At 37.3% G+C, this 27746-nt stretch overlaps 3 protein-coding genes across 9 annotated transcripts in view; all 3 read right to left on the reverse strand.

Moving 5' to 3' along the window:
• Positions 1 to 4196: 4196 nt before the first annotated feature.
• nags (N-acetylglutamate synthase) lies at positions 4197 to 13452 on the reverse strand. Its single transcript, XM_052552985.1, has 8 exons — positions 13092 to 13452; positions 11649 to 11935; positions 11341 to 11554; positions 7522 to 7684; positions 7403 to 7442; positions 6726 to 6857; positions 6026 to 6208; positions 4197 to 5956 (listed from the first exon to the last, which is right to left on the reverse strand). Exons 1-8 carry the CDS (start codon positions 13416 to 13418, stop codon positions 5779 to 5781), a joined length of 1524 nt encoding a protein of 507 aa, XP_052408945.1. The 5' UTR covers positions 13419 to 13452; the 3' UTR covers positions 4197 to 5778.
• Positions 13453 to 16950: 3498 nt separating this feature from the next.
• Positions 16951 to 21772, reverse strand: LOC127953940 (protein LSM12 homolog B). Of its 2 annotated transcripts, XM_052553312.1 has the most exons (6): positions 21586 to 21772; positions 20099 to 20232; positions 19912 to 20021; positions 19644 to 19770; positions 18197 to 18298; positions 16951 to 18117 (listed from the first exon to the last, which is right to left on the reverse strand). In XM_052553312.1, exons 1-5 carry the CDS (start codon positions 21710 to 21712, stop codon positions 18203 to 18205), a joined length of 594 nt encoding a protein of 197 aa, XP_052409272.1. In that variant the 5' UTR covers positions 21713 to 21772; the 3' UTR covers positions 16951 to 18117; positions 18197 to 18202. The 2 variants fall into 2 exon arrangements, with proteins under 2 accessions (XP_052409272.1, XP_052409271.1); XM_052553311.1 differs by having other exon boundaries at positions 16951 to 18298.
• Positions 21773 to 23816: 2044 nt separating this feature from the next.
• Positions 23817 to 27746, reverse strand: part of LOC127952374 (histone deacetylase 5) — a 75372-nt gene continuing 71442 nt past the window's right edge. For all 6 annotated transcript variants that reach the window (XM_052550772.1, XM_052550775.1, XM_052550776.1 and 3 more), the window contains one exon: positions 23817 to 27734. In XM_052550772.1, coding sequence (XP_052406732.1) covers positions 27695 to 27734 — 40 coding nt within the window. In that variant the 3' untranslated portion in view covers positions 23817 to 27694. The remainder of the gene's footprint in view (positions 27735 to 27746) is intronic.

The raw sequence follows: 27746 nt of genomic DNA on the forward strand, positions 1-27746 counted from the left end.
ACAAAAAGGAAAACAAATTATAATGCATGTCCGCTTAGAACTTCCGTAAACACAAGTTTCCAAAACGAAAATAGGAAATTGATTTTAACAACCTTCTCTTGGAACGCGTCCAGTTTTTTTTTTTTATTTTTTTTTATTTTTTTTGGAGCATGGCAATTGCAGCTTCGGACACACATGCATAACAGCAGATAATACTTATGCACAGTGTTTTGCTTTTTACAACAGGTATGTGAATTATGCCAGTATTCAGACTCATGCATACACATACAGATTCGGGCTAGAATCGCCTATGCGATTTGTTGTTGTTGACATTTCTAATCGTAAACACAGTCATGTTGAAGCCTGCAGTAAATCTTTTGCATTATGGCATTCCACTCTTATTGTTTTTCGAGAATGTTCCACTCCTGTTTGTCATTGTGCACGAAACTTCACGCCAATAAATCATCAGAAATATTGGTCTTTACCAATATATTTAATCTTTACATTCGTCTTGCCTGTTGTCCGTGGATTTACCTATATTTGGTGTTATTTGCTGTATAAAATGCATCTAGACATGCAAAATCAATTTTAGGATCGATTCAATGAACACTTGTCACTCAAATCAAACAGGATTTTTTTTCACAAAAGTGACAACCAAAGAAAGCAAAGTAAACGGTCTCTCATTTGTAGGTTGCATTGACACCTAGCGGTGGATGCAAGTAAAACAGTACCTAATATTTTTAACGGAGCGAGTATGTGAAGCTGTATCCAAAATTGCCACATTATAGTGAGATTGACAACAAAAATAAATTTGAACCCACTGCCCCAGTGGCACCAATAGTCATTCTTCTGCTTGGACCGGCTATGCCAGGACATCAGGCATCGGCTGCTGCTGGCCAAGTCAGGGTGTATCGAGCTATGGGTGCTTGAGATTTGACTAGTATTTGTAAATACTCTACCGCTCAAGAAATCTAACTGTACCAATTCTGATTTTTAGGATCGTTACATAGCAGTAAAAGATCTGTATTCAATTTGTGGCACTGAAATGAAGACAAAGATGAAGCAGCTCAACAAGTTGAAAAGCTGACAAGAGCCCTTGAGGGCACAGATTGACGGGTACTGGCCTCTGTTGAAAGTGAACAAGAAGACCCTCACCCATTTTTATATGCTAACCTTGGAGGCCAGGATAGCTACAGGATAAGACATGGGGGCTTCCGTGTCAGTATCTGACATTCATTTACCTTTAACAAACAAACAAATGCATCTTCAAGGTATATCTGGTCGCAGTGTTTTCACACAGTCTCAATTGATTCCCTTGACAATACATCCACTTGTAAAGCCATTTTGGGTGCAATTCTGGGTTGGAGATAGCCAGGTCAGCACAGAAGTGGGAATGGACATATTGGGTAAAATTTAAGCAAATATTTTATTGGCAAAAAGTCAATTGATTAGTTCCTCTTTACCAGGTACCATACCTGCATTCAATAAGAATATGATTCCTAAATTAAGTGTTGGTACTGTTACGCAGAGCAGAGAAGAGTCCACTGATTCCTAGATAATGTGGTATTTTTCTGAGAAATGTACAAATTTGTGGTCAATTTCTAAACTTGATGTTGGTCTTTGCAGACTTGATCTTTTGAATGTTTCAGGGCCTGTACATCCACCAGTGTTCCAGTATCCTCTTCGGAGAGAAGCAGAGAGAGAACAGCACATTATTTGCAAATTAGCTCCAAGAGGCAGGAATTGTTGTAAGGTGTTGTAAACCTTCCCAACTAACTCCCCCATGTGGCTTGTGAAAAAGCTGTCTTCAAATTTTCAGTCGATATTGGTTCTGTGATAGGTTCCCACTGATTTCCTGTCACTGTGAAGGTAATGCTTTCAGATATTATTTTATTTATTTGGTTCCAATCAACTGAAAATTAGTTTTTTGATGATTTACTAAATCATTTTATTATAGAGAGTGATGGAATGGGAAACATGTATGTGTTCCTTCGCTGTCTCTCATAAGTGTTCGTAAAATGTGTGACAGGCTTCAGGTCTGCTCTGAAAATAATATATTAAAAACAGTATAGCTTATATTTGTGTAGTAATTTTTTTAATGAATGTAAAAACTAAAATGAATTGTAAAACTGAAGGTTTTTTTTTTATTATTGCACTTGTCTTGCAAGCCAAACTACATCTGAAACTCTCTAGTACTCACAAGGACTCACTAGTGAAATATAATAACATAATTGATTAATTGTGAAACATGAACACTGGAATTTTTATTGTCATTAAATCGAAACTTTACCTGTATTGTATATAGTTTATTGTATAAATTGATCCTTTTCGATGCACAAAAGGTTCTTTCTATTGTAAAACATTTCTTTAGATCATGAAATATTCTTGACTTTATTCAACAATTTCTTCTATTCTTGGACAGGCGTCCACCATTATCAACATTATAAGTGAGTAATTACTGACAGAATTTTCATTTTGGGGTGAACTATCCATTTAAGAGTCCAAGTTTCTCTCCTGTACATACACAAGTCTGATGTTCTAGTAGATTCATAGTAGATTGTGCTACTATGGAAGTGCCTCCTGAAACATCCAGTCAGTTATATAAAAATAAAATAAAATCCTACAACACAGCCGCTAACTACACAAACCACTGACATTTTCCACACCATAAATCCAGTATTTCAAAGTCCAGTGTGACGTGTCAACCGGAAACTACCAGAAAATTAGCTTGACTTTATGATATATTTGTTAATAAAATATTGACGAACAATGTAATTGGTAGTCATTGAACATAATGCTGATATTGAACTCATTTAATCCACTGGGAAACATGTGGCTGCTCAGTACTCACACTGGTGAAATAGACTAGCAGGTTTAGTATTTCCCAGACACTTTTGAATAGCCAATTGACGTTTTCATTACTGTTTTGGCTCAGTTTGGTTGCCAATCTGAATGGTAGTTCTAACGCAACAAAAATAACTACAAATATGATATTTTATATAACCGACTGGCTGAGGCCAGCCTAAAAAGATGCTCAGGACAGTTGACGGGCCACTGCTGCGCGTTGTCACGAAAGCTTATCTTTTTCACATGTTGTTACGCCTTACCGCTTGTCGATTTAAACATTAAAGCATTCAAACACAAGACGGGGGAAAGCTGAACGGAGTAGCTGGTTACTGGTGTTCAGTGTGCATGAGAGAGAAAGAGAGAGAGAGAGAGAGAGAGAGAGAGAGAGAGCCGCGTATCACGGCCAGCGACACTGAACCGAGCTCTCTTCTGCAAAGAGAAAGTCGTCTCAAAACACTTGAACATCGAATTTGCTTATTTTTGCTCTTGTGCCGACAAATACATACAAAATATGTCAAAATATCCACCTTGGAAATTATGCTCGAAAAAACAGTCAGTTATTTCTTAAGTGAAAGTAAACAGTTGAGGAAAAAAATGGGATGTGTATTATATTGGATGCGTTCATGGTCTCTTAAAGTGACCGCGCCTAATTTAGCTACTGGCTGCTGTAATGTTAATCCAAGAAATTGACAGAAAATCACTCACTGCTCTTGACTGCATTACTTTGTAGTTTTAATAGTCAAACCAAAAATTATTCAGACACCAGATATAATTTTTGATATATATAGCAAAACTGTAATAATGTGAGAAATGTTGAAGGTGTCTGAATAAATGTAGGTTTGAATGTATATTTCATTTCTACATTGAAGACTATCCAGTGCTATTTTACATTTAATTATTTGGTTTCTGTACCTTGACACATACAAACTTGAAAAAAACTTAAACATTGGTGTGTCGTTGTGTCATTGGTGTGGTGGTGTATGAAAATACTTTTCTGAATAAAACTGAGGCATTTTCTTTATACTACAGAAGTCCTAATATAAATAATCTAAAGGTTCAATAAAGTGTTGCTGTCATTATTTACCCCTTACTTCCGTTTTATGGTCATAAAACATTTCTCGAAATATCTTCTTTTTCCACATGAGAATGAAAGTCATACAAGTTTGGAATGACATAACAGTGAATGAATCATTATATATTTTTTAATTTTTCCACTGATATTTACGCATTCAGCAGCCATGCCATCTAAAGCGACATACACAGCATTAAAGATATTCATCTTTCAGTTCATGTATTCCTAGTAATTGAGCCCATGACCTTGGCGTTAATTGCGCTACGCTCTACTGTTTGGGTTACAGGAATGAACAAACCTTTTAACAACTATCCCTTTAACAACAAACAAACTATATTAATGCATGATGATAACAATATCACATCAAGGAGAAAAGAAAGACGGGGCAAGAGAGTGAGTATGACAGTGAAAGAGAGAAAGTCTCCTCCTGACCCTGTTACTCCTCTCACTGCCCTTTCACCAGGACACATTTATGGGATGAAACAAAGACATCTCTTTCTTCATCCTTCTCTTTTTCCATGTGTCCCGCTCTTCAGATTCCTCTCCTCTGCTGACGTCTTCCAGACACAACAATACAGAGAGAGAGACAGACAGAAAGACAAGCTGCTTTCTTTCTCTTCCACCATCATTGTCTGTAGACAAAGGTTTGCATTCTTTCCTCCTCCAGTCTCCCACCCACTCCTCTTATTCCAGTAAAATGGCATTAAAGCGGACAGAACATATTAGAGGAAGATATAAACATGAGTTGATATGAGAACACTGGCATAGTGGTGTGATAAAACTGACCATTTGGAAAGAGAATCTGGCATCTTTTGGATTTAGTGTACATCACAAACTTCAAACGTGTTTTACCTTTCATTCATAACCAGAAAAACAGCATTAGTCGACAGAAAAAATAAATTAAAATAAACATTTTAAGTAAGTGTTTAATAACTCCTGGGATGTAAAGCTACATTTTTAGTAGCCATTCCTCCAATCTCAGGTATCACATGATCCTTCAGAAATCATTACAACATGTTGATTTTGCTGCTCTTGTTCATGCTGCTTAATTTTGTATATATTTATTTATTTATGCGGAAACCATAATACTTTTCAAAGCATACTTTGAAATCAGAATTTGTTTTGAAAAACATTTTGTCAATTTGAATCAATTTCATGTGTCCACACTGAACAAATTAAATAAAACAATAATATATATATTTATATTTCAAAAGAAATAAGACCTTAAATATGGTACAGGAGTTTTTGATGAGTTTATAGGCAATAACTAGTTTGACAGTTTACCATTTGCTGCTAAGCAAACTAACAGGCTAGATAATAAAGTAAAAATAAATATATGCACATTAAAAATGCAGCTAATGACAGTTTACTAAACTTGAGAAATGTAATGATACACAATGGCATACGTCTGTAAAAAAAAAAAAAAGCAGCCAAATATGACATTCCTGTTGGTTTCCAAGGTTACGGGTCCCTTCTCCACTTCTTTTTCCATTCAGAGCTACAGGGACTGTGAACCTTATTAGACATTTCTGCAAATATGCCAGTTTAGGCGTTTTTGGCCAATTTACTGCAATCCCAGAGGAGATACAACTAAAAACAAATAGTCAAATAGTGTAACACAAAAAAGAAGATATTTAGTTTAATGTTTTTTCATTTTGTTTAATCTCTTTTTCCCACTCATACTGTAAATACAGATGAGGTCCATCATGGCCAATGACTCAAAACCTCAAAACACCTTTCTCACAGTGTGTGTGTTCCACCCTAGTCTTATAGGTTTGATAGGTTTGGAATGAAATTGACATTGTTACTAGTACTTAAAGACACAGTTACGATATGAAGCCCGTGTCCAGTGAATGCAGTGTGTGAGGCGAGTGTTGTTTTCATGAGCCTTGAGGTTGCTGAAGTGGTGTTGCTCCTGTTGCGATGTGAGAGCAGAAGGAGTCAGGAAGGCACTTGGTGTACTCCACCAGCTCGTAAGACTCACGGATGTCCGAAAGGCCGAGCCAGAACACAATCCAGTGACCATTTACGAAACTGCCATCACAGTGCTTGAAATACCTGAGGATTTTAAAAGCGAATGAGATGGGCAAAGACTCACAACAGGGCAACGTGGAAGAGAAGACACACCAGGGATTGATGCGGTTGTTAGCGCGGGATCTCCAGAAGAGCTTGCCCAGGTCCTGACGAATACACTCCCACAAGATCTGACCGGTTCCTTGGCCTTGTTTACTGCTGCTGACCACAAATTTGTCCAGGTACGGAGTGCCGCTGTTCACAGGCTCTGTGGTGATTATAGCAGCTGCGCTGTACCTGCAACAAAACACAAGAGCAGATTTAATAAACTCATATTCCAGAAGAATAATGCTTTAAAATGATGTTTGAGATACCATTCACAAACAACACTACTGTAACAGATTGTGTTTGGTATGCCATGTCAAGGGGGTTGTATTTAACCTGGTATGCGACATTAATAAGCTGCATGTGATTGTACATGAGAAAATTATGAACTTTTTTTTTCCATTCAGAACTAAAAACATTAGTAGTTTATTATTTAAAATGATTAATTTCAGACGTCATAGATAATCTTCAGCCAAATAGTTTAATGATAACTTGTGATAATGTTATCATAAGCAGGAAATACAATTACCAATAATTTAACCATGTTTAAATATTCAAATATTAATTCAATGAAAATATACATTTTGATATTTATTTAATCTCATTTCCAGTGACGCTGCATTCTAGTTACATGGAGCAAGTTGTGTCAGGTCAGGTGGTTTTTCTGAGGCTATACTGGATAATTAAGATCCAGAAACAACGCTCTTACCCCTGAGAAAGGTAAATGGAATGCAGTCTACCCTTGAGAGAAGCTATATAATCCTCTCTCAGGTTCTTCTCAAAAGACTTGTTGATCAGTGCCAAGAGACGGTCAGTATCAATGTCATCCAGGCTACTGTATCTGTCAAGAAAGAAGATCCGCACATGAGAGATACTATAATAAAAGAATGATTGAGTGAGCAAATCAGAATTTACTCATTCACATGTCAGTCCAGTCCCAAAGGCTGATATGTTTTTACCACTCAACAGCAGACAATTTGAAGATTATTTATTCAGGTCTTTTCCACACAGTGTTTATTTTTGCAACCGTGGCCATACAGTATAAAGTATTACAATATCTTCACACAAAGAAGAGACCAGAACTTAAATTTTTGTTCACTGCTAAACTATATAGGTTTGACAGGACTGATTTCAGATGACACGAGTGTGAGTAAATAATGACAGATAATTGTATTTACTTACGCAGGGAACAAAACAAAACCTGTTGTGATGAAAACTGCTTGTTCATTCTTGATCATTTAATGACCCCTATAAACAAAAAGTGGTTATGTACATTTAAACATGTGAAAGGTTCCCTGTGGTGGATGGAAGGGTTAAGTTCTGCCTCTTTTCTGACTGGGCAACATCTAAAAAGGAAACACTGAATGCATCAATCACATATCATACCTGTGAATTGGATCTCCATTTTTGAAAAGGGTGCCTGAGCCTGAAACACGAATTTAAAAAGACACATTATAGGCTTAAGAAATAAAAATAAGGAAAAACGTAGTAATCTCGCCTCCCACCCTTGTGGCTGAAGAGCTCAGTGAGAAGCGTGTCGGCCGAGGTGAGGACAGCCGAGCTCTCCGCCGGAAGCAGGTTGAGCAGCTGAGCTATGGCACTGACGCGTCTGTGCTCCACGTCCTTCAGACCTGACAGATCTCCCGGCAATGACACCAAACCCAACACCTGAACAAATGAAGCATGCATTTAATAAGGAACCATTTCAAAAGCCCATGATTTTTCAAGTTTATCATATGTTTATTAATTCATGCAAACTTAAAGGTAGCCTACTTGGAAACGCAAGTAGGTCTTCTGTTCTTTTGTTGGCACCGACTGTTCTTTTGAAGCTTATGCATATCATACAGAAATGTTATTCATGGTCTCTAATATACTTTGTAGCAATATTTTTTTTTTTTGCAATACTACCACCTTGTGTACATCTCAAGCTACTGAATCAACTGTTAACAGTCATTCTATTTCTACACTCTTATGCTGAAGCACATTTTTATTTAGGAAATTCATTTGGTAAGTATTGTTACACGTATTGTAACATGACAATTTAAAAATGCATGTCTCTGTTTAGTTATAATTGGTTACTATGACTGAATAGGCTTATTATTTTCAAATATATGACAATAATCACAGACGGACTGGATGATCCTAAGATCAGATCTCTGTGTTGAGCACTGGCTGTTGGTCAGACTCCACGTGCATACAAAAATCTCACTTGATTATTACAATTAATGGCAAAAGGAATGTTTTGGAAATGTAAATTTATATTTTCCTACTGACACACTAAAGCAAAAGATCATCCATGAAATCAGTGCCTTTTTCATCCCTAAGAAATGATCAAACATACATGTAATATAACAATGAATAAATTAGCAATTTACATAATATTATGTATTATTTCATCAATATTACATAAAAATGTCAATTAAATATTATTTTAAATAATTTAAATAGCATTTATGCTGATAAGGGTAAGGTTTTTGGCCTGACCCTCACTACAATTTTTCTTTTTCAGCAGGAGATTTAATATGCAAGATTAGGGCAAAATCATGCAATTTCACAATGGCATCATGCAATGTCAATACTTAAAAAAAATGTTTTATGGAAATTTTAACAATTATTTCATACATTTAATATAATCAATATCTATAAGTAAAATCAGTTCAAAGTTTACGACGTGCTTTTGTGAACTTGACTATTAGCTAGCAATAGCAAATTAGTTTGAAATCGTCTGTTACTGTTACTGTCAACCCCGTTACTTTTCAGGGTAACAGGTTTTGACATTGGGGTAACAGGGATGACATAAATTAGGTGTCACCCTATTTTTAAAGACTGTCTGTGTAAAATGCAAACATATTTAAAGGTCACCCTGGGTGTAATTTTGAGCTAATGCCTATATCATTCAGTGGCATATGAGCACAAGTAATATTTTAGTCTGTATTAGTGGTATAATTACTATTACTTTTGTTAATGGCCAGGATAGGATGATCAGTCTCAATAAAAATATTTTTCATTATTATAATTCATTGCCAATAATGCATCCATGTAAATTTAATAATAAATAAGAACAGCAAGGTGACTACAGACCTTCAACCCAGTCTTGCAGGGTATAAGCAAGGTCCGGTTTCAGATGATCACAGAAAGATCTGATCATCTTACTGCCTAATAATTGAACCAGATCAGTGAGATGACACAGAACTGTCAATTAATGTCTAATTACAATACCCTTAACACATCAGAGGATGGCCTCCACAATCCAGTGGGCCATCCTCTACTCAGAGACAGCGTTCCCCTTCTGCCTGCCTCCGTAACAGACAAGAGCTGGTCTGAGGTCCTAAAGCTTTGTGTCTGTAGTGTGGAAGGATAGACACATGAAAGTGCGTGTCCTTCAGGTCAATCGCTGCAAACCAATCTCTGGGACAGACACACATATCAGATGGAGGGACCGGCTCTATCGCACCCTTTGCCAGTAGGACTGTGATTTCCACACGCAAGACAGGAGCATCAGCTGCCTTCACTGTAGTGAAGTAGATGCTACTGAAACTAGGGGGGACACCGGGCAAACAGAATCGCATAGCCAAGGCTCATGGTCCGCAGAAGCTAGCAAGACCCATTAGCTCCATTAATTCATGCCATTGTACATTCACAGGTCACTATCCCAAGTAGGCTAAGAATCCAAAATATTTTTGCACACATATTCAGAGTAAAGTTTTGAATTATTGTCTTCTTTGCAGCTGTAAAAACAGCTAACAACATTCCCCCTTTTTTCCCCCTGGCAGCATAAATGGCTGCCCACTGCTCCGGGTGTGTGTTCACGGTGTGTGTGTCCACTGCTGTGTGTGTGCACTTTGGATGGGATAAATGCAGAGCACGAATTCGGAGTATGGGTCACCATACTTGGTTGTATGTCAAGTCACTTTTACTGAACTTAAACAGCAGTTGGAATCGTCATTGAGAAGACATAAACCTGGATTAAAATCTTTAAAAAGACAATCCGTCGTCTTTACTTTCCTTCTTCTAGGGAAATGCTCTTTTATGTGCTGAGGCGCACAGGGGAATGGCCGCTTGCAGCACAACAGGGGGTAGTGCAACCTGAAGCGCGCGACCCACTTGACACAGGAACGACCACTGCTGAAGCACAGTACCACAAACACCAAAAGCTTGGAACTCGTAGCTCACTGTAGACTCTTGGATGGAGCAGAACGATGTTGTCGCTCGGCTCTGAAGCAAAAAGCTGGTACGCATTGTACTGGATGCAGTAATTGCATGCCAGTGTGCATTTGCTTGTTTAGTTTACACAGTAGATTGGTATATCGAAGTGATATCCCAATTCGTTGGTCATCCGATGTGACGTCGAGAGTGACCGACTGAAAGGGAACAGGGTTGACATAAATACCAAAACATGAAGTACAGTCATAAAATAATTAATTACACACCCTGAGATATATAATGTAATTTCTTGTCATTTTACGGTGTCTTCATTTCATGTATATTTAATGTTGATTAAACATTTTATATATTTCTTTTTTCCAAGTGGAAAAGGCACCAATTTTGTGGAATGACTCATAGACATAACTGGCTTAAAACCTTTTTTTTGTTGGGAAAATACACAAATATTTTTCCAGTTTCTTTAGTGCATTTAATACTATATAGGTGCATACTGTACTTAACTTAAATAACAAGCTTGACTGGTTGGTCTGACAGTTCGATAGAAATCTAAGTCGTAAACATTTTTTAAGATGACTGAAAGCCTTCGAGGTATGTCATGTACTAGCCTGCTTAAGACTCTGAAGGCAGATTCAGTTGTGTGGTGTGTGTTTTACCCACAGCAGAGGAGATTAGAATGATTGATAAACTGGTCTCTATTTTTAACCCTTCTTTATCAAACTCTTCGAGCCTTTGTGAGCACAATAAGCTCAAGAGTAATTAAACACCGCTGTCAGAGAGGAAGAGAGCAATTTAGGACGTTTTTTTTTTTTTTTTTTTACCAACTGCTGTAAAGTTGTACAATCAGTGCCATACAAGACGTTAGACTGCACTGTGGAATGGTTGTAGAAATCATCTAGAACTTTTGAGAACAAGACTGCAGACCAAGACTTACTTAGTAATATAAAAGAGACATAGCTAAACATTGCCATATTTCATGAGACATGGTGTCTGGAGTAATGAGACCTTCCATGTCCAAGAGGTTACAGGGAAATCACTGTGCTCACACTTAAAAACTCCTAAATAAAACATGGTCATGATCAAGGTGGCATGCACACACACACATTAAATAAAATGTAAGAGTACAATACTTTCTGTTAGTCATATTCACATCTTCGCCCTACCTTGTGGTTTTGGTTGCGGATGCCCCCTGAGCTGTTCAGGAATATGACTTTCAGAGGCTGCAGTGACTGCGAGATGGCTGCTGTGACCTGGATGGGTCTGAGCACAGAAGAGCGGCCCGATGCATCGCGGCCCACCGGACAGACCAGAGGAATCACTCTGCAGTCCAGAGTCCACTGCAGAAGAGCAGAGTTCACGACAACGGAGAGCCCACTGCTGATAAACGCAGACAGACAACACACAGACACAGTGAGAGAGATGGGGACGCCACTATCGGCCCATTATCACTTGGTTAAAGTGGCTGCTCGACCTGCTCTCATCCTGAGTGTGCTGCAGTTGTAAGAGGGCCTCTGAGCTAAAGAAGGGCATCACATTGGCTGAGTTGTGCTGAAGGGCTTCTGTTAAAGCCTGACAGTGTTTCACCATCGTAGTCCTGGCGAGGGAGGATTTAGTCTCGGTTTTGGCGCCGTCCTCTTCCTCCAAATCAGGAGGCAAGCCCATCACCACCACAAGCTTCATGTCCATCCGCTGCAAGAACGAGAGCCCAAAGGCCAGACTCTGAACCATCTCATGGCTATCAAACACCGAAGTGTCAACCTGCAGACAAAGCAAAAATCAGCTTCTGACTCTACAGAAATATAATGTACTTTCAATATAAATAAACGTCTACGATATATACATGGTAGAAATGCATTTTTTGAGTTTATTGAAGTAATGTTTTTTAAAAAAAAATACTATCTCAATTTTTCTGCTTAAAATTAAATATTATATTTTCTGCATCAAACTTGTTTTTTTCAGTGTAAATGCATTTTAATATTTGAAATGTCATGATTCCAAGAAACTGTTCATTTAGATTACAACTATTAAGAGGTCATATCTGCAGCGTAGCCTACCTAATTAGTTAATTTAGTTTGACCAGTGATCCTGAAACAGAAAAAAGCTCAATTGTCTACAGAGTCAACAAACCAAAAACAGATGACAGAAAGGATCTGTACACTCATGCACAATTTGGCCAGCGGTCTGGATGAACCGTCAGCAGAGCCTTCACATACAATGTTCAAATTCAGCTTCTGATTAATCCTGGTTACAATGTATACAAATGTGCCACTTTAAAACAATTAGACTTAATACTGATATAGTTGTATGAATATGTATTACACATGAATTAATATTAATAAAAAAGTACATGTATAGTATATAAAGTTATAATAACACATGAGATAGTATTATAAACATTAAAATGTTATTTTATAAGCTATTAATTAACAAAGTAGGTTGAATATATCAGGATGGACATAAGTATAACTAATATTAAAATATCTATCTTACATTTCAACATCTAAAATAGAAATGTAAACATAAATGTATCATATATATATATATGTGTGTGTGTGTGTGTGTGTGTGTGTGTGTGTGTGTGTGTGTGAGTGTGTTATAAAAACAGTACATTTTATACAAAAATATTAACATCACTGACATTATTTAAGTGTAATATAAATTAATACATTATTCAAATAAAGACATGTAGGCTATTTAGTCAGTTATACACTGGGCAACTTTTTTGAGCAATTGTGCTTGGGCAATTTACTGAGAATGGGTAACACATTTCTATCTGGATACTTTAGATCAGTAGTGGGCTCGGTGTCTCAACTGGTTGCCCGTTGACATCAAGATTAACCAAAGTTGCCTGTCAACATTGCTCAAAAAGTTGCCCCGTGTATCATGAGCGTCAATCTGGTCGCAGGACACGCACCTCCAGAACCGCGAAGGCTGGAAATGAACCGGCCCGCTGGAAGTGTGTTAACCAGTAGCGAGCCTCCCGTGGATCTCCGCCAATTTCTTTGAGAAAAGCCTTGACATCTCTGTAGATCAGCGTACGGTTGGACCAGAGATAGTTGGGAGGCTCCTGCTGGCTCCACGCCGAGTTTTTGCCCCCGTGGCCCGCGGCGCTGGATGCCCTCATGCGCTGGTTCACCGAGGCTAAACTCCTCTGCTGCCTCAGGGCTGGCCGTCTCGCCCAAAAATGACCAGCCATGACCACGGTCCTGCAACCGGACGAACCACTATTGACCACGGCCATGAGCAGAGCCGATGAGCGAGAGAGAGAGAGAGAGAAAGACAGAGGAGCGTCTGGGTGCAGTCTGCGGTGTAGCGGCATCCAAACAGGTGTTTACGAGATTTTTGGTTTCTACAATGTTTAGTTTCAGTGGGCGGAGCAGACATGCATATTTATAAATTCTTATATGATTATTTTATTTTATCATGTATTTAATTATTTTTGCTTTTTGTTGCTTAATAATAATAATAATAAAACATTGGCAAAGTATCGCACACATAATGACCAGTTATACATGAAAAATAAATATCAAAGACAAATTCAAACACATAATAAATAAAAGAAAATTATAAAAAAAATTATAAAGACTCTTAACAGATTGTGAATGACAGAGACATTTCAAAAAGATTCAAATAATCACACAAGGAAAGAAATTCATGGATTTTCTTTAAATAGGCTACTCCTCTAATATTTCAAGAATCTTTTTAATTCATTATAAGATCAAGTGATCAAGGTAAAATGGGAATAGGATGGGGAACTATTTCAGAATTTCTGTTTGTGAATGAAATTATATATGAAAGTAAAGTGAGAGTGAAGTGACATTCAGCCAAGTATGGTGACCCATACTCAGAATTTGTGCTCTGCATTTAACCCATCCGAAGTGCACACACACAGAGCAGTGAACACACACACACACACACACTGTGAACACACACCCGGAGCAGTGGGCAGCCATTTATGCTGCGGCGCCCGGGGAGCAGTTGGGGGTTCGATGCCTTGCTCAAGGGCACCTCAGTCGTGGTATTGAGGGTGGAGAGAGAACTGTACATGCTATGTATATATATGTGTGTGTGTGTGTATGTGTATGTGTGTGTGTGTGTGTGTGTGTGTGTGTGTGTGTGTAACTGTGCCATAATCTGACCATAATCTAAATGTAAATTATTTGATAATCTGTATTGGCTGTTTGTTGTAAGAAGCAAATATTGACAAATGTTCAACAACATAAGATTGTTTTTTTGTTTGTTTTTTGCAGCTGTCCAGTTTTTAAACATTAGAGCATATCCATTCATATGTTGTCAAATGGAAAGGAGGAAAATGAGTCTTAGGCCATGTAAATTTAACTTGAAAGCTGGCATTTCCCTGAAGAAAGAGATATGCCAGTCCTCAGTTTGGAGGATGTCTTCACTTTCTCCATTTCTCCACACAAATCTGCTTAAACTCCAGATGTTTAAAGCCTAGCCTGCCACAGCAAAGCGACTGCAGATACAAGTCTTATTTTGTTTTAATACAGATCAATATAATGTCCTAGAGGAGTTCACCAAATGCTGCAACTCTAAATCTATAAGATATTAAAGTTCAGACAGGGGGCTGGAGGAACCATGGATATTAATTGATGTGTTATCCTTTGATAGCAGATTCATAGATTTGGGCTTTGAGGCTTTACAGCCAACCACAAGAAAATGAATTTAACAGGCTGTTTTGTGCACTTTAGGACACATGAGAGAGCTTTGTTGACAGAAAGGGTAGGAAATATGTTGTTTTTATTGTACTAAGGAACATAAATATTGACATGCATTCATTTTCTTTTGAAACTATATAAACCATCCAGATCATAACTTAAAAGGAAAAGCATTTGTTATTGTTATATAAAAGAAAAAAAATTAGAATACAAAAACAAAAAACTGATGGAAAGGGAAACTATTAAAATAAAATATGAAAAACCATAAAGTAATTTAAAAAAATATATATGCAAATGCTTTTTCTAATAGTTTTTGAACCAAGTCTCTTCTGCTCACCCAAGACCTGGAGGTTTCAACTGCACCAGTGCATTGTGGTCCAGACGCAGCTCACGCAGGCAGGGCCGTTTGAAGGAATTTGGGGGCCCCAAGCAAAATGGACATAGAGGCCCCCCCCCCACACACACACACACGCAAAGCCTACAGGAACCACAGCATAGCCATACGGTTTAAGTTCACCGTACTTTATATAAATAAAAAAAAAGTTTACAGTGCAAATACTGCTTGAAAAAATAGTTTGGTGGGAATTCAATAGTGATTTGCACTGGTTTTTTTCTTCTTCTAATAATATGACAGCACATACTTAGTTTAAACTCTGGGCTGTGCAGAATATCAGCTATAATTATACAGCTTGTGGTACCTTGTGCTTTATAGAGGAAAAATCAGCACTGAGAAGTGATGCATCTGTTGATGTTGAGGATGAAGTTTATGGTGTAGCTGGGAAAATAATTGAAACAAAAATCTGAAATTACCTGTGAAGTACGTTTTACCATTTCACTGTTAGCATATTGAAAGAGGTCACTATTACCAGCTCAGGGGTGCCTTAAATGAACAACTAAGTTTCCTTTTTTAGATTTTTTTTTATTTTTTAAATGCATAGAATGCAATGCATACATTAAAAAAAAACATTTAATTATTAATAATTGTTTCTCTGACTGTTCTACTTGTACTTTGAACAATGACAATAAAGTTGACAGATGAATTAAGTGCATTTAAGTGCCATTCAGGTGGGGTTTTAAATAAATAATTTTCTGAGATGCACATTAATTTATCTTTTAATTATTGAAAATTAAGCAAACTAAAGTTTTTGTTAAGAGCAGTTCTGTAGATGTTGTTCATGCGTTCACATTCTTATTTAGTGAGACATGAGACGCGAGACTGAAATCACCGCGAGCGTCACGCGCGCTTCATTTTGGATCAACCCGCGCATCACTGATCCATATATCATCAACTAGATTTCACAGTGCAACCTCCAATTGACAAAACTAAGCTTTGTGAATTGAATAAATCAGGGTTGTCCAGTCATAATCCTGGAGATATAACGTTCTGCAGTGTCCAGTGCCAACAACTTTGTCTGTTATAAAGTGTTTATGATTTTAAAGGTATAGTTCACCCAAAAAATAACTACTGTTTTACTAATTATTATACAAAATAATCCTAGTCATCCAGGCCTAGTCATCCTGAGGTTATTTAAAATTTAGATTAGTTTGTTTCTTCATTGGAACAGATTTGGATACATTTTGCTTTACATCAGTTGCTCAGCAATGGATCATCTTCAGTGAATGGGTGCCGTCAAAATAAGAGTACAAACAGCTGATAACAATTTGTCTTTTATGCCAAAAATCATTAGGATGTTAAGTAAAGATCATGTTCCAGGAAGATATTTTGTAAATTTCCTACAGTATTTTTTTTTTTGCACCCTCAGATTCCAGATTTTCAAACAGTTGTCTCGGCCAAATATTTTTTCCATCCTAACAAACCATGCGTCAATGGAGAGCTTATTTATTCAGCTTTTATGTGATGTATAAATCCCAATTTTAGAAAAACTTGACCCTTATGACTGGTTTTGTTGTCCCCCCACACACATAGTATATATAGCTATATATTGGAGAATGTATTCATTCATAAAATTTTTATGAGATTATTTAGTAAACTTTTATGTGCTGTACCCCCCCCCCCACACACACACACACTGTATATATAGCTAAACATTTCATTACCAAATATTCTAAAATACAAATGATTAACACTCGCACAAGTGAGCTTTTTCCCTTTTTTATTTCTTCATTACTATTTAAAAAATAAAAAATAAAATACTGCGAAAGAAACCTATAGGCAAACAGCAACCCCGTTAACACAGCGATATAAACTGCTATGCAACGCGGAAGCCCGTCACAGCTTGGTGCCACTGCTAGAGCCTCCATCAGGCTACAGGGTACGAGGCTGGGACCGGGAGGATTTCGGCTCTGAGCCGGTGCTGACCACCCCCCTAATCCCCCCGTCCTAGTATCTTAACATGGCAAGATATCGCTTTAACATTTCCTTTTCCCAAAAAGGTGATTACAAATATTCCCGTTCAGAAAAGAGAGCAGTCCTGTTGTGAGAGATGAGCCGTCTAACACCGACACACATACCGAAACTGCAACAACGAAGAAATGCGAGTCTCTCATCGGCCACTGAATGTACCCTTTCAGTTTGGATGTGTTCGGAAATAATAACAATAATACAAACATTGCATCATAGAAAATGGTCCCAATATGGAAGAGGTATTCAAAATGGCAAGGACCAAATATGGAAGAAAATTACAACATAATATATTAGTTGTAAACTGAAAGGATGTTTACAGTACTCAAGAGTGTTACCCCTTCGTCTATCACTTAAAAAGTGACATTTAAAAGTAAAACAAGGGAGTTTTATAAAAAAAAAATATATATATATGTTTGGAAAAATGAGTTGTTGGGTAGATGCTAAGTGCAGTACAATTTCCCCTTACTCCACCTTCAGCTCTTAGTCAATCTAAAACTAAAAACCAAGAATAAACCCAGCATGTGTGCTAAGGAAATCAAACTGTATTTATCCAGTCTGAAAGTTTTTGTTCTACCTTCACACACTTAGTGCCACATTCAGTAGTGGTAGAATGGAAGATTATGGATTAGACGAGAAAATGTGATTTGTTTGTTGGCTATCCAAGCAAGATGAATTGGACGAATGGGTTATTTGATGACAGGAGGGGAAAAAAACAAGGAAATCAAACAGAATGGGATTGGGGGGGGGGGGGGTGACGTTGGAAGGGATGTTCAATGTTTTCTACATGACATAATATTCTAAAACGGCACTATTTTATTCCCATCTCTTTTGTCAGTGGAAGCAGTTTTTCTCTTCAGATGTGTAGGACCGTCATCCCTGGTCATAACGCTGAGTATCAGCTATTGGTTATAAAAAAAAAAAAAATTAATTTAAAACAAACAACACTTCCTTTGTCAGCATAACGTTCCCGTTCTGAACCTGTGCTCATGATGATAAAGCAGAGTCTTTCTGTGTTTGTGGAGCTTGCTGTGAATGCTGCACAGATTTTTGGCTCTCCATATCTCGAAAGTGTTTCTCCACCTGTGGACAGAGAGCACAAAGGTTAGCACAGCAAAACAACAACAACAACAACAAATCAATTCATATTATTAGTAAATGTTTTGGCCATCGGTCATTTGCATGGAATTGGAATTAAAGCTTGTAGGTTGTGTGTCTATATTACAAAATCCTGAGGCAAATAATACTGGTACACTTTTTATTTAACTTCACCAACATTCAGGATTCCAATAAAAACCTGATCAATGGAGTTGTCGTCCTGTGCCAAGGTATTTCTAAAATAAAAGTTAAAGCTCACTAAAAATTATTTTACACAATGATTTTTTTTTTTTAATTTTTGTAAGCAAATGTTAAAAAATTTTGGCCAGGTAAGTTTTTTTTTTTTAATTGTTGAAAGTCTTCTCTTGCACTCTCAAAGGCCAGATTTATTTGATCAAATTAAAAACACAGTATAACTAATATTGAAGTATTATTAAATTGCATTTTATAAAGTAATATATTCCTGTACTGGCAAAAATCATTCTAATATGTTGATTTAGAGCTCAAGTAACATTTATTTTACCACGGTTTAAAAAAGCTGCTTAAAATTTAGTGATACGTTTTTTCCGTAAGGATTCTTTGATGGAATATAAATTATGGAAGCCCATTTCCACCACTGAATAAAAAATAAAAAAGGTTACTGCGACTTTTTCTCTCACAATTCTGATACAAACTCATAATTGCAAATTATAAAGTCAGAATCGTGAAATATAAACTCACAATTGTGAATTACAAAGTCTGAGAAATAAATAGTTGTGAATTATAAAGTCAGAATTCTGTGATGTAAACTTGCAGTTCTGAGAAATAAACTCTCAGTTGATAGATAAGTCAGAATTGCGTGATATAAACTTACAATTGCGAATTATAAAGTCAGAATTGCATGATGTAAACTTGCAATTCAGAGAAATAAACAGTTGCGAAAAATAAAGTCAGAATTGTGTGACGTAAACTCGCAATTCTGAGAAATAAACTCCCAATTGCTAGATAAGTCAGAATTGTGTGATATAAACACACAATTGCGAATTATAAAGTCAGAACTGCATGATGAAAACTCAATTCTGAGAAATAAACTGACAATTGCTAGATAATAAAAAGTCAGAATTATGAGATATAAAGTCACAATTCTGAGAACAGTCTTTTTTCCCCTCAAAACTGGACTAAACTTGCAGTTGTGAGTTCAAATCTCACAATTCTGAGAAAAAAAGGCAGAATTGTGTGAGAAAAAGTCACTATAACCTTTTTATATTTTTTATTCAGTGGCGGAAACATGTTTCCATAAGAATTAGTTGCATGCACCCTTGCTGAATAAAAAAAGGTTGAGACGACTTACTATTTTCCGCACATGGCTTAAAGCGCTGCCCTCTTTGCCTTTACAGTTGTCCACTTGGTATGGCGGACTGATGACAACATCATCCATCACCATGATGTTTTTCTCCTGCCACCTGCAGTCTTTGATGCTGCGGGTGAAGATTAGGACTTTTTATTCTGAGAACTTTTTATTCTGTTTGATATAATCACGTTGAATATTTCAGCATTAAAACAGAAGATTGTTAATAATAGCACCCAAAGATCAGCATTACAATACTCCCATCACTTACGTTTTATGAATGGTCTGGAACAGCTGTTGGCCCTCTACAGATACACCAGCACTAACTGCATAAGCTTGTGACAACTTGTCTTCCTTTTCCGCCCGTGCTCTATTTACAAGCTGCACAGGGATGAAGAGATAAAAAGATATAACAAATAAACAACACGCACATGGAATAGGTTATCATTTGACCTTACCTTGCTAAAATTGAGAGATGCTAAAGGGGAAGGAGTTTCAGTGCGGTCACTGATAATGTCCACATCCGACACGTAGGCCAAGTTAACAAGCACCACATCGCTGAGATTGGGTTTACCGCTGGACGGTGCACATTCTGATGCCACGAGTCAAGGAAGTTGTTTGGCAAATCCATATTTATTAATGCAATGCATGAGAGATGGAAGCCACCTTAGATGAGTATTGTAGGGTCAAAAATGATCAAAGACATTTTTCCTCTCCCAAACCTATCTTGAGTAACAAATAAATCACACATAAGAAGCACAATGTCACGACAGAACGACAGAAATTAAGAAAATAGGGCATGATGCATGGGAGAAATAAAACGTTATATGTAAAAACGCACTGAAATGCCTCATTTAGAACAGTTATTGCACATCAGGATGCGCATTTTGTGTCAGACAGAGTCAGAGAAACTGAGATGTTAGCGTTCAGGCTAGCTGACGCCCCCTAAGCACGCACGCGCACATCCCTGCACGACAGAGCATCAATGCTGTATTTGACAGCCTGTCCACTCCCATTCACTTCCAACATGGCTTGTTAACTGCAGTTAAAAATACATAAAATAAACGCAAATAACCACGCTAAAGCCCTTCGTTTAAGACAGAAGCATGCAGGTTTTCAAAGTTGGATTTGCAAGACTTGTCTATTTTTTTTTCCCAGTCTTGTGAGATTACTGCCAATGACAAATCTTTTAAGCGAATGAATCATTCTGGCTAACCTCTATGCACGACTCGATTTTCTTTCTCGGAAATCTCCATTTCTTTAGAACCACAGATCATTTGAGATTTAAGGGGGCACACAATTATGATTCTACTAAGCACGACAGGTGACCATACGCTATTAATATATATATATATATATATATATATATATATATATATATATATATATATATATACGAATCGATTCAAATGATTCGACTCACTGGGATGAAACAAAATCTCCACAACAAAAATAATGTAAATTTGACCACGGCTTTGCATTAATTTAATGCTCCACAAGCTCTACACAAGTGAGCCAAATCTACCAATAACTAACGTTAGACAATATATTTATATTCAGTACAGAAATTCTCGCATATTAAAAATCCCCTTCCAGGTGTTCTATGTGAACACGAGGACCGAGTAGTAACAGTCGTTACTATAATCGGAAACACTACAATAACTTACTTAAATCAACTCCGCACAATTTCATGTTGTGCGGGTCAAAAGCCTTTTTGTCCACGAGAGGCTGTGTGAGAACTACAGAGCGCGCGATTAAAGCGCCGTAACCAATCGGAGGTTCAAATCCGCAGCACCTGACTCAGCACGCGCTAAACCCGGAACCAAAGGGCGAGTGGACGGTCTTCGCCGTGCAGGAAATGTCTTCGGCTTTAGCCCAGACCAGGCCTCTTCTGCAGTTGTGGATCCCGAGGACTCAATGACAAGCTGAGACGACAAAAGGATACTCAAAGTCAGCATCTTGGAAGGGTAGTCAAAAGCGACGACCTCTCCTTGCAGGCGCTGCCCCAGGCAGGTGATACAGGAGACATGGCTCCCGACGCTGAAATACTCCCCTGGACCAGGAGCCGCCATCTTCTCCGCCAGGACACGGGAGCCGTCGCCTCACGTAAACACGCGCAGCCGCGTCAGCACGGGACGGAGGCGTTCCGCGCGAATGAATGAAGTGACGCTGCGAACCAAGCCACGCCCACTTTACTACGGAGTAGTAGATCAGGAATATCTTACTACAGTGCACCACACACGCCCTCATTCATCCACCTCTGACTTGCTCATCTTCCTGATTCATGCACAAGGCTGCATGATAACATAGGGCAGCCTGTTTTTAACTTCTGTGACCTTAATCAGGCCTTTTAAAAAAGTTTTTGTTGCTCCAGACACCCAAATATGAAGGTCACACTTGAAAAGGACCTCCTTAAAGTCAGTTAGCCTATATATTTTTATTTTAAAAAATTACAAACAAAAATGGTATTTTATTACATCAAACTCTTTTTTTCTACTCACCATAAAAGTAGGCTACTTTTAGATGCATAGGTAGAAACATAAAATGTTGACTGTAGAGTAACATGGTTATCATTATTTATTAATTACTATTACTACTATACTTATAACTAGAAAGAAGAAACTGTAATAATGTCAAATACTGTAGTTTTTACGTAATTGTTTTCACTGTGATTTCATAATTTAACCCCCCCTGACCTAAATGACGAAAGAGAAAAAAATAGAATAAATAACAAATACAATAAAATAAATAAATCACATAATTTATAGATTAAACATGCACCTCACACTCACAATATGTACATTTGTTGTTTATTTTGTCTATTGTAAAAAAAAAGGTACCAATTTATATATATATCTGCGGTGTGATTTTGTCTATTCATTATATAATATAAACAAAAATATGAACAAAATTGTGTTTAAAAACATTTTTAAAATTGTAATTAAAATAATTATCAAAATAATTATATATTTTATATAAATTATACATATAAAAAGAGTAATATTTTATTAAAATTAAGTTATTTATTAAAAAAAAAAATAACCAAAATATTACATCAAATTAGGGCTGTCAAATGATTAAAACTTTTAATCAAATTAATCAGAATTTTCAGTGGATTAATCAGGATTAATCACTATTTGCAAATACACCTGAATCCTAACCATTTTTTTTTTTCTGAAATGCGTACCAAAAGATAAATAACAGGACACAGATACATAATTTTCATGTATTGATTCATCAATTTGTGGTTCTTTTTTTTTCTGAATTTCAAAAGTTTAAAATTTACTTAATCAAATTTACCTGAGCACTATATCAAACCATGCCATTTAACTACAGATAGTGTAAGAGTTTTAGGTGAACCAGTGGTTAAACATAGCCACATATCTATGAAATTATGCATAGAGAAACTCGAAAGAATGAACTCAGAAACACAAACATGCGCCCTCTGCACTCTGGGCACTCTTGTTTTTAGGAGGTGTTCATTTGCCCTGCCACAATTCTTTAGGATCGATATTTTCACGTTCTGAAGGCTTCAAGTGCCAGTAAAACCAAGTAAAAATGCATATGCTTTTTCAAACAGCTGTAATTTTCGCTGCATTGCATGTATGCGTTCTGCGCACGCGCAGTGTGAAACACAGGACGCTATAACAGGAAGAAGCTCCAGCGTATCAACTACCAGAGTCGTCTCTGTTTAGCGAGCTTGGCATGAATTTATTTTGAGAGTAGGTAAAACCTTAAGCTTCTTCTGTGTTTTCGTCGCGGCGCTCGCCGCTGTTTTTTACTATCTTGAGAATTCAGAGATCGACGAGACTTTCCTGACCTAGATAATTTGTCACACTGCGCATGCGTGAAATGCGTAAAAAAATTTGACGTAATTAACGACAAACAACTAATTAACGTCGTAACGCGCTATTTTTGACAGCCCTACATCAAATACAACAATTTTGATGAATTAAAAAATGAACCTAATTACATTTTATTCAGTACATAATTTTTTTTTTCATCAATTTAAGATGATATGCAGGGCATACAATGACTTGCACATACTGCAGGAAGATAAAATGAAAATAAAATGTCTTGTATCTGTTACGCCACTGGCTCCAATGTTTCCCTGTATATGTTGAATTTTATTTATACAAATGAGGAAAAACACAAACAAACAAACAACCAGCAGGATTCAAAGGGACAGCAATTTTTAATGATTAATAGTCACAGTAATAGATTGCTCAAATAGCGTGTATTGCACATGTGTACACATATATGCACCCTATATACACGTGTGTAGCAGTTAGTATACACACCTTTGTATTGTCGCAACATGAAAGCACTGAAAGAACACAATAAATCAGGGAATGTGCTTTTGATAATTTCAGATAACTTCTGCATATCAATATGACCAGAAGATAGACAAGAAAGAGAGGAGAGAGTCGAGAGCGAGAGAGAGAAAAAAGATCTTAAAAATCCAAGGTCAAAAGATCTCACGAATTGAAACACCCAATCACAACAAGTGATGAAGAACAGCAAAGCAATGAAGAGACAGTGAAGGAGACACAACCGCTCTATCAAAAAAAAGTCCAAAAATATACAAGCACTCTGAACCTCGACGATCATAGGTCACTACATATACACAACATATGAGTTATCAATAAATATACATATTTACCCAATAGCAAAATATGTGGCAGAGACAGTAAAGCTATCTTCCACGGCGAATGTCGATGTCTTTTACACATACAGAGGTTTCCCAGTGTCCATCGTAAGGCCCTGTTTACGCTGTCGACATTGTTTTCTTTGAGAGCGCTTTGGAAAACGTCCATCGAAAATGAACCATCTCCCTCAGTGCCTCATTTCCCCTCTCTATGTATTGCTCAACCCCTCGCCCCCAAAGAGAAGGTTTAGGTCTCAAAAAGGGACTTCTCAGGGTCAGCCGATTCATCCAGAAAAGTATAAAAGGAACGGAAAAGAAAAGAAGTAAAAGCGTTCACCACCAACTGCACGGTTAATAAACTGTTTGACGCCATTTAAGGTGAAAATACAAAACTCTGCACAAATGGTTGGTGATTTACATCCAAACGTTACGAAACCTGATCACAGTAGTTCCTGATTCAGACAGCACATCCCATAGCCACACAGAAGAGGGAAATTCTCTTAGTGTATATTACAGTATCTAAATACAGAGGCTAGTGTCAGCCTGATTTTTCACAAAGTGTTTCCTGTTTATTTTTAACCGCATTTTGCGCAAAAAGCAATTAAGTCAATTCGCTTGACAATAATAACGACTGAAAATTGACAGACGGTTAGATACTGAATGAACAGCTGAAGGTGATGTTAGTGTTGAAAAAAAAAAACAGAACGTACAAATACTTTATCATATGGTGACGAAACAAACAGATGAGTGTTGTTGTTGTGAAAAAAACTGGCCGTTCACTTTTAGCTATTGTAATACATCTTTTAAAAAAAGTGAGTTATTGCCCAAAGGCTTATGAGGCCGTCGAAGACGTAACTTTTCATCGATTTACAACGAGACAAACATCGATCCGTAAGCAATGCAACTATTCATTTCTGACTCCAAATAAATAAATCAAAAGTGAGTAGAGTCGAGAAATGCGCAGCGGAATTTACGACGTTTCAACATCAACAGTTCATCGGCGAATCGATGAACGTACAAAACGAAAAACGCTGACGGGAGTTCACATGAGATTATTCACGCTGCTTTTAATGCCTCTTAATTTGTGTCTGAGAGCCGAAAGTATAAAAACGCGATTAGGTTCGGACCTACAGTGTTGTTATTAGTGCAAGATGCTCGAGGCCCGGTTCAGTCTCGTTAAAGAAAAATAGTACTATACATTAGACAAGTCGTCACTTCCCAGACTGAGTAATGCTGCTGCTGTGACACTGCTAAAGGAAGAGGATGATGTTAAATAAAGATGCAGTGGATTAAATCGAATTTGGCCCCCCAAAAGATGTTGCCACATAGTGAATAATGTAATGAAGGATCATTATATCAGGGTCATAAACAAGCCATTGCATTTCATCCACAAGTGATTAACCAGCATACAGCTATTAGACGACTGTCAACAGTTATGAACAATACTAATTAGTCTGGTGAAAACTAACCGTAAACATAGCATAAAAGCTATATCAAAAAAATGACGAAAATGTAACCAAAAGTTTGCAGAGTATTTTAGTGTTAAATAATAAAAAAGTGGTAGTCACTCTTATTGCCGGAAAAAAATATTGTTAAATCCTGAAAAAGGACAATGCCAAATGCACTGCACAGTGACATAAATCAACATCATTGATAATATCTGTACCACGCTGTACATTCCTCATCAGAGAATACTTCAAATCAAATGACCAAATTAACACTGATACAGACTTTTTTTGTTTTCTTTGACATTTTTGTAAAAAAAAGAGAGGAAATGACATTAAAAAAACACACTCTCTCGCCAATGGAAATAAAGTCAAATAAAACAAGTTTCAAATAAAAGAACGTAAGGGAGCCAAACAAATAACTGTACAAAGGAAGGTGAGGCTAAACAAGTTGGTCACAACATCGTCAGTGTTTCCAAACAATCACGTCATGTGCTCATCTATGGCACAGGACTGATAAATAAAACAATCGCTGAATTTCTTTCGTTCGTTCTTTTGTTAACAGTAAAATAAAAGTATCAAAACCTTTTACCAAGAACACAACATTTACACCCCCCCCCCTCCAAAAAAAGAAAAAAAAAAGAAAGAAATGGAAAGAAAGTGGGGCAGGAGGAGGAGGATCATTTTGTGCTCTCCGTCGTTCATGGCTAAAATTCGTCTTCGTTGAAAAAATTAAGGCAATTTGAAAAACAAAGAAATCAATGAAAGTTAAGTCTGAGGATTCTCGATTCTTTAAGTATCGGTGTTGTCAAATGTTTTCCTTAGTATAAAAGGCACCAAGTTCTTGGAAAAAGTCTTTCTTGAGACATTACCACAATGCGCCGATCCTTGTTCTCCACCGAAGGTTGAGATGGACGCTTTAAAAATCCTCTCTTCGTATTTTACACCTTTGTCGTAAAACGGATGGGTTGCCATTATTTAAGTTTATGTGCGAGTATATAATAGCAAAGCCATATATACCAAAAAAGTACTGTTTTTTTCTGAGAGAAAAGAAATGCTTCTGGGAACAAAGGCTAACATCCGTTCTTCAACTTCTGGATAAAATTCTGCAGTCTTTTTTACTGTATGTACATCCAAAGCTGATAAGAAAATGTTCCATAGGGGATATAAAGTACTTATATATTTTTTTTGTAAATTCAAATGTGTATACGGTACACACAAACCTACATATATATGCTTACATATATACGTATATGTATATTCATATATATTATATACTTAGTTCTGGTATGTTTGTGTGCTTTTCATAAGAGGCTATTATACAGGTGAACAAGTATACCAAGTAATCGACACGGTACAGTGTAAACGAGTATACTTGTCTGCAAAAGGTGTTTCGACACAGCAGGTTCCTCTTTTGGGAACAGTGTTGCTTGTGAATGAGAGTATGTGCTCAAGTATTTTTGCTGCTTGTCGGCTTTTTTTTTTTAGAACTTTGTACATATACTTTGTACAGAAAACAAAGCTTTTCGCAGTCCTCTGAGTGACAACATCCCTGCGCTGTCATGTTGTTTTCCCTTCCTCCTCTTCTTCTTTCGATTTTTTTTGCATTTTCTTCTTTACGTCCTCAGTCCAATACAATGAGAAAATGAAATCAAAGGCCTCTCTCTGAAGAGCACCCAATTGTCCGGCCGGTCCAGCTGCTCAACCCTTACTGGAGTGGTCCTGTAATTACCCATCATGCCTTGCCATCCCCTTTGGCAACAGTTTGCTATGCTTTAACCTCAGAAAAGCGAAAGTGGGTGGGCTGTGAATGTGTCAGTCAAGCACCTGGAAATGAGTGAAGGACCGAGGGAACCAATCAAAGAGCTGGGAGGAGGATCATGAGGCGTGACGTCAGGGTGACCAGTGCCAAGCACGCGTGGACAAGAAGGTTGGAGCAGTGATGCACTGTACTCGCTCTTCTACAACACAGGCTCCTCCTCCATCGGCTCCTCTGCTGATCTGAGGATGGAG

Source organism: Carassius gibelio, chromosome B3 (genome assembly GCF_023724105.1).
Source record: "Carassius gibelio isolate Cgi1373 ecotype wild population from Czech Republic chromosome B3, carGib1.2-hapl.c, whole genome shotgun sequence".
In the NCBI taxonomy this organism is placed as follows: domain Eukaryota; kingdom Metazoa; phylum Chordata; class Actinopteri; order Cypriniformes; family Cyprinidae; genus Carassius; species Carassius gibelio.

Excerpts from the sequence above, each read along its gene's own strand:
- nags (XM_052552985.1), bottom strand. The coding sequence starts at position 13,418 with ATGGCCGTGGTCAATAGTGGTTCGTCCGGTTGCAGGACCGTGGTCATG. Across the intron at positions 11,936-13,091 it reads CAGCCTTCGCGGTTCTGGAG|GTTGACACTTCGGTGTTTGA; the intron begins GTGCGTGTCCTG and ends CTTTGTCTGCAG. Across the intron at positions 7,685-11,340 it reads TCCGCAACCAAAACCACAAG|GTGTTGGGTTTGGTGTCATT; the intron begins GTAGGGCGAAGA and ends TCATTTGTTCAG.
- LOC127953940 (XM_052553312.1), bottom strand. The coding sequence starts at position 21,712 with ATGGCGGCTCCTGGTCCAGGGGAGTATTTCAGCGTCGGGAGCCATGTC. Across the intron at positions 20,022-20,098 it reads CATCTCTCAATTTTAGCAAG|CTTGTAAATAGAGCACGGGC; the intron begins GTAAGGTCAAAT and ends ATCCCTGTGCAG. Across the intron at positions 18,299-19,643 it reads TAAGCCATGTGCGGAAAATA|GTGGAGAAACACTTTCGAGA; the intron begins GTAAGTCGTCTC and ends CTCTGTCCACAG.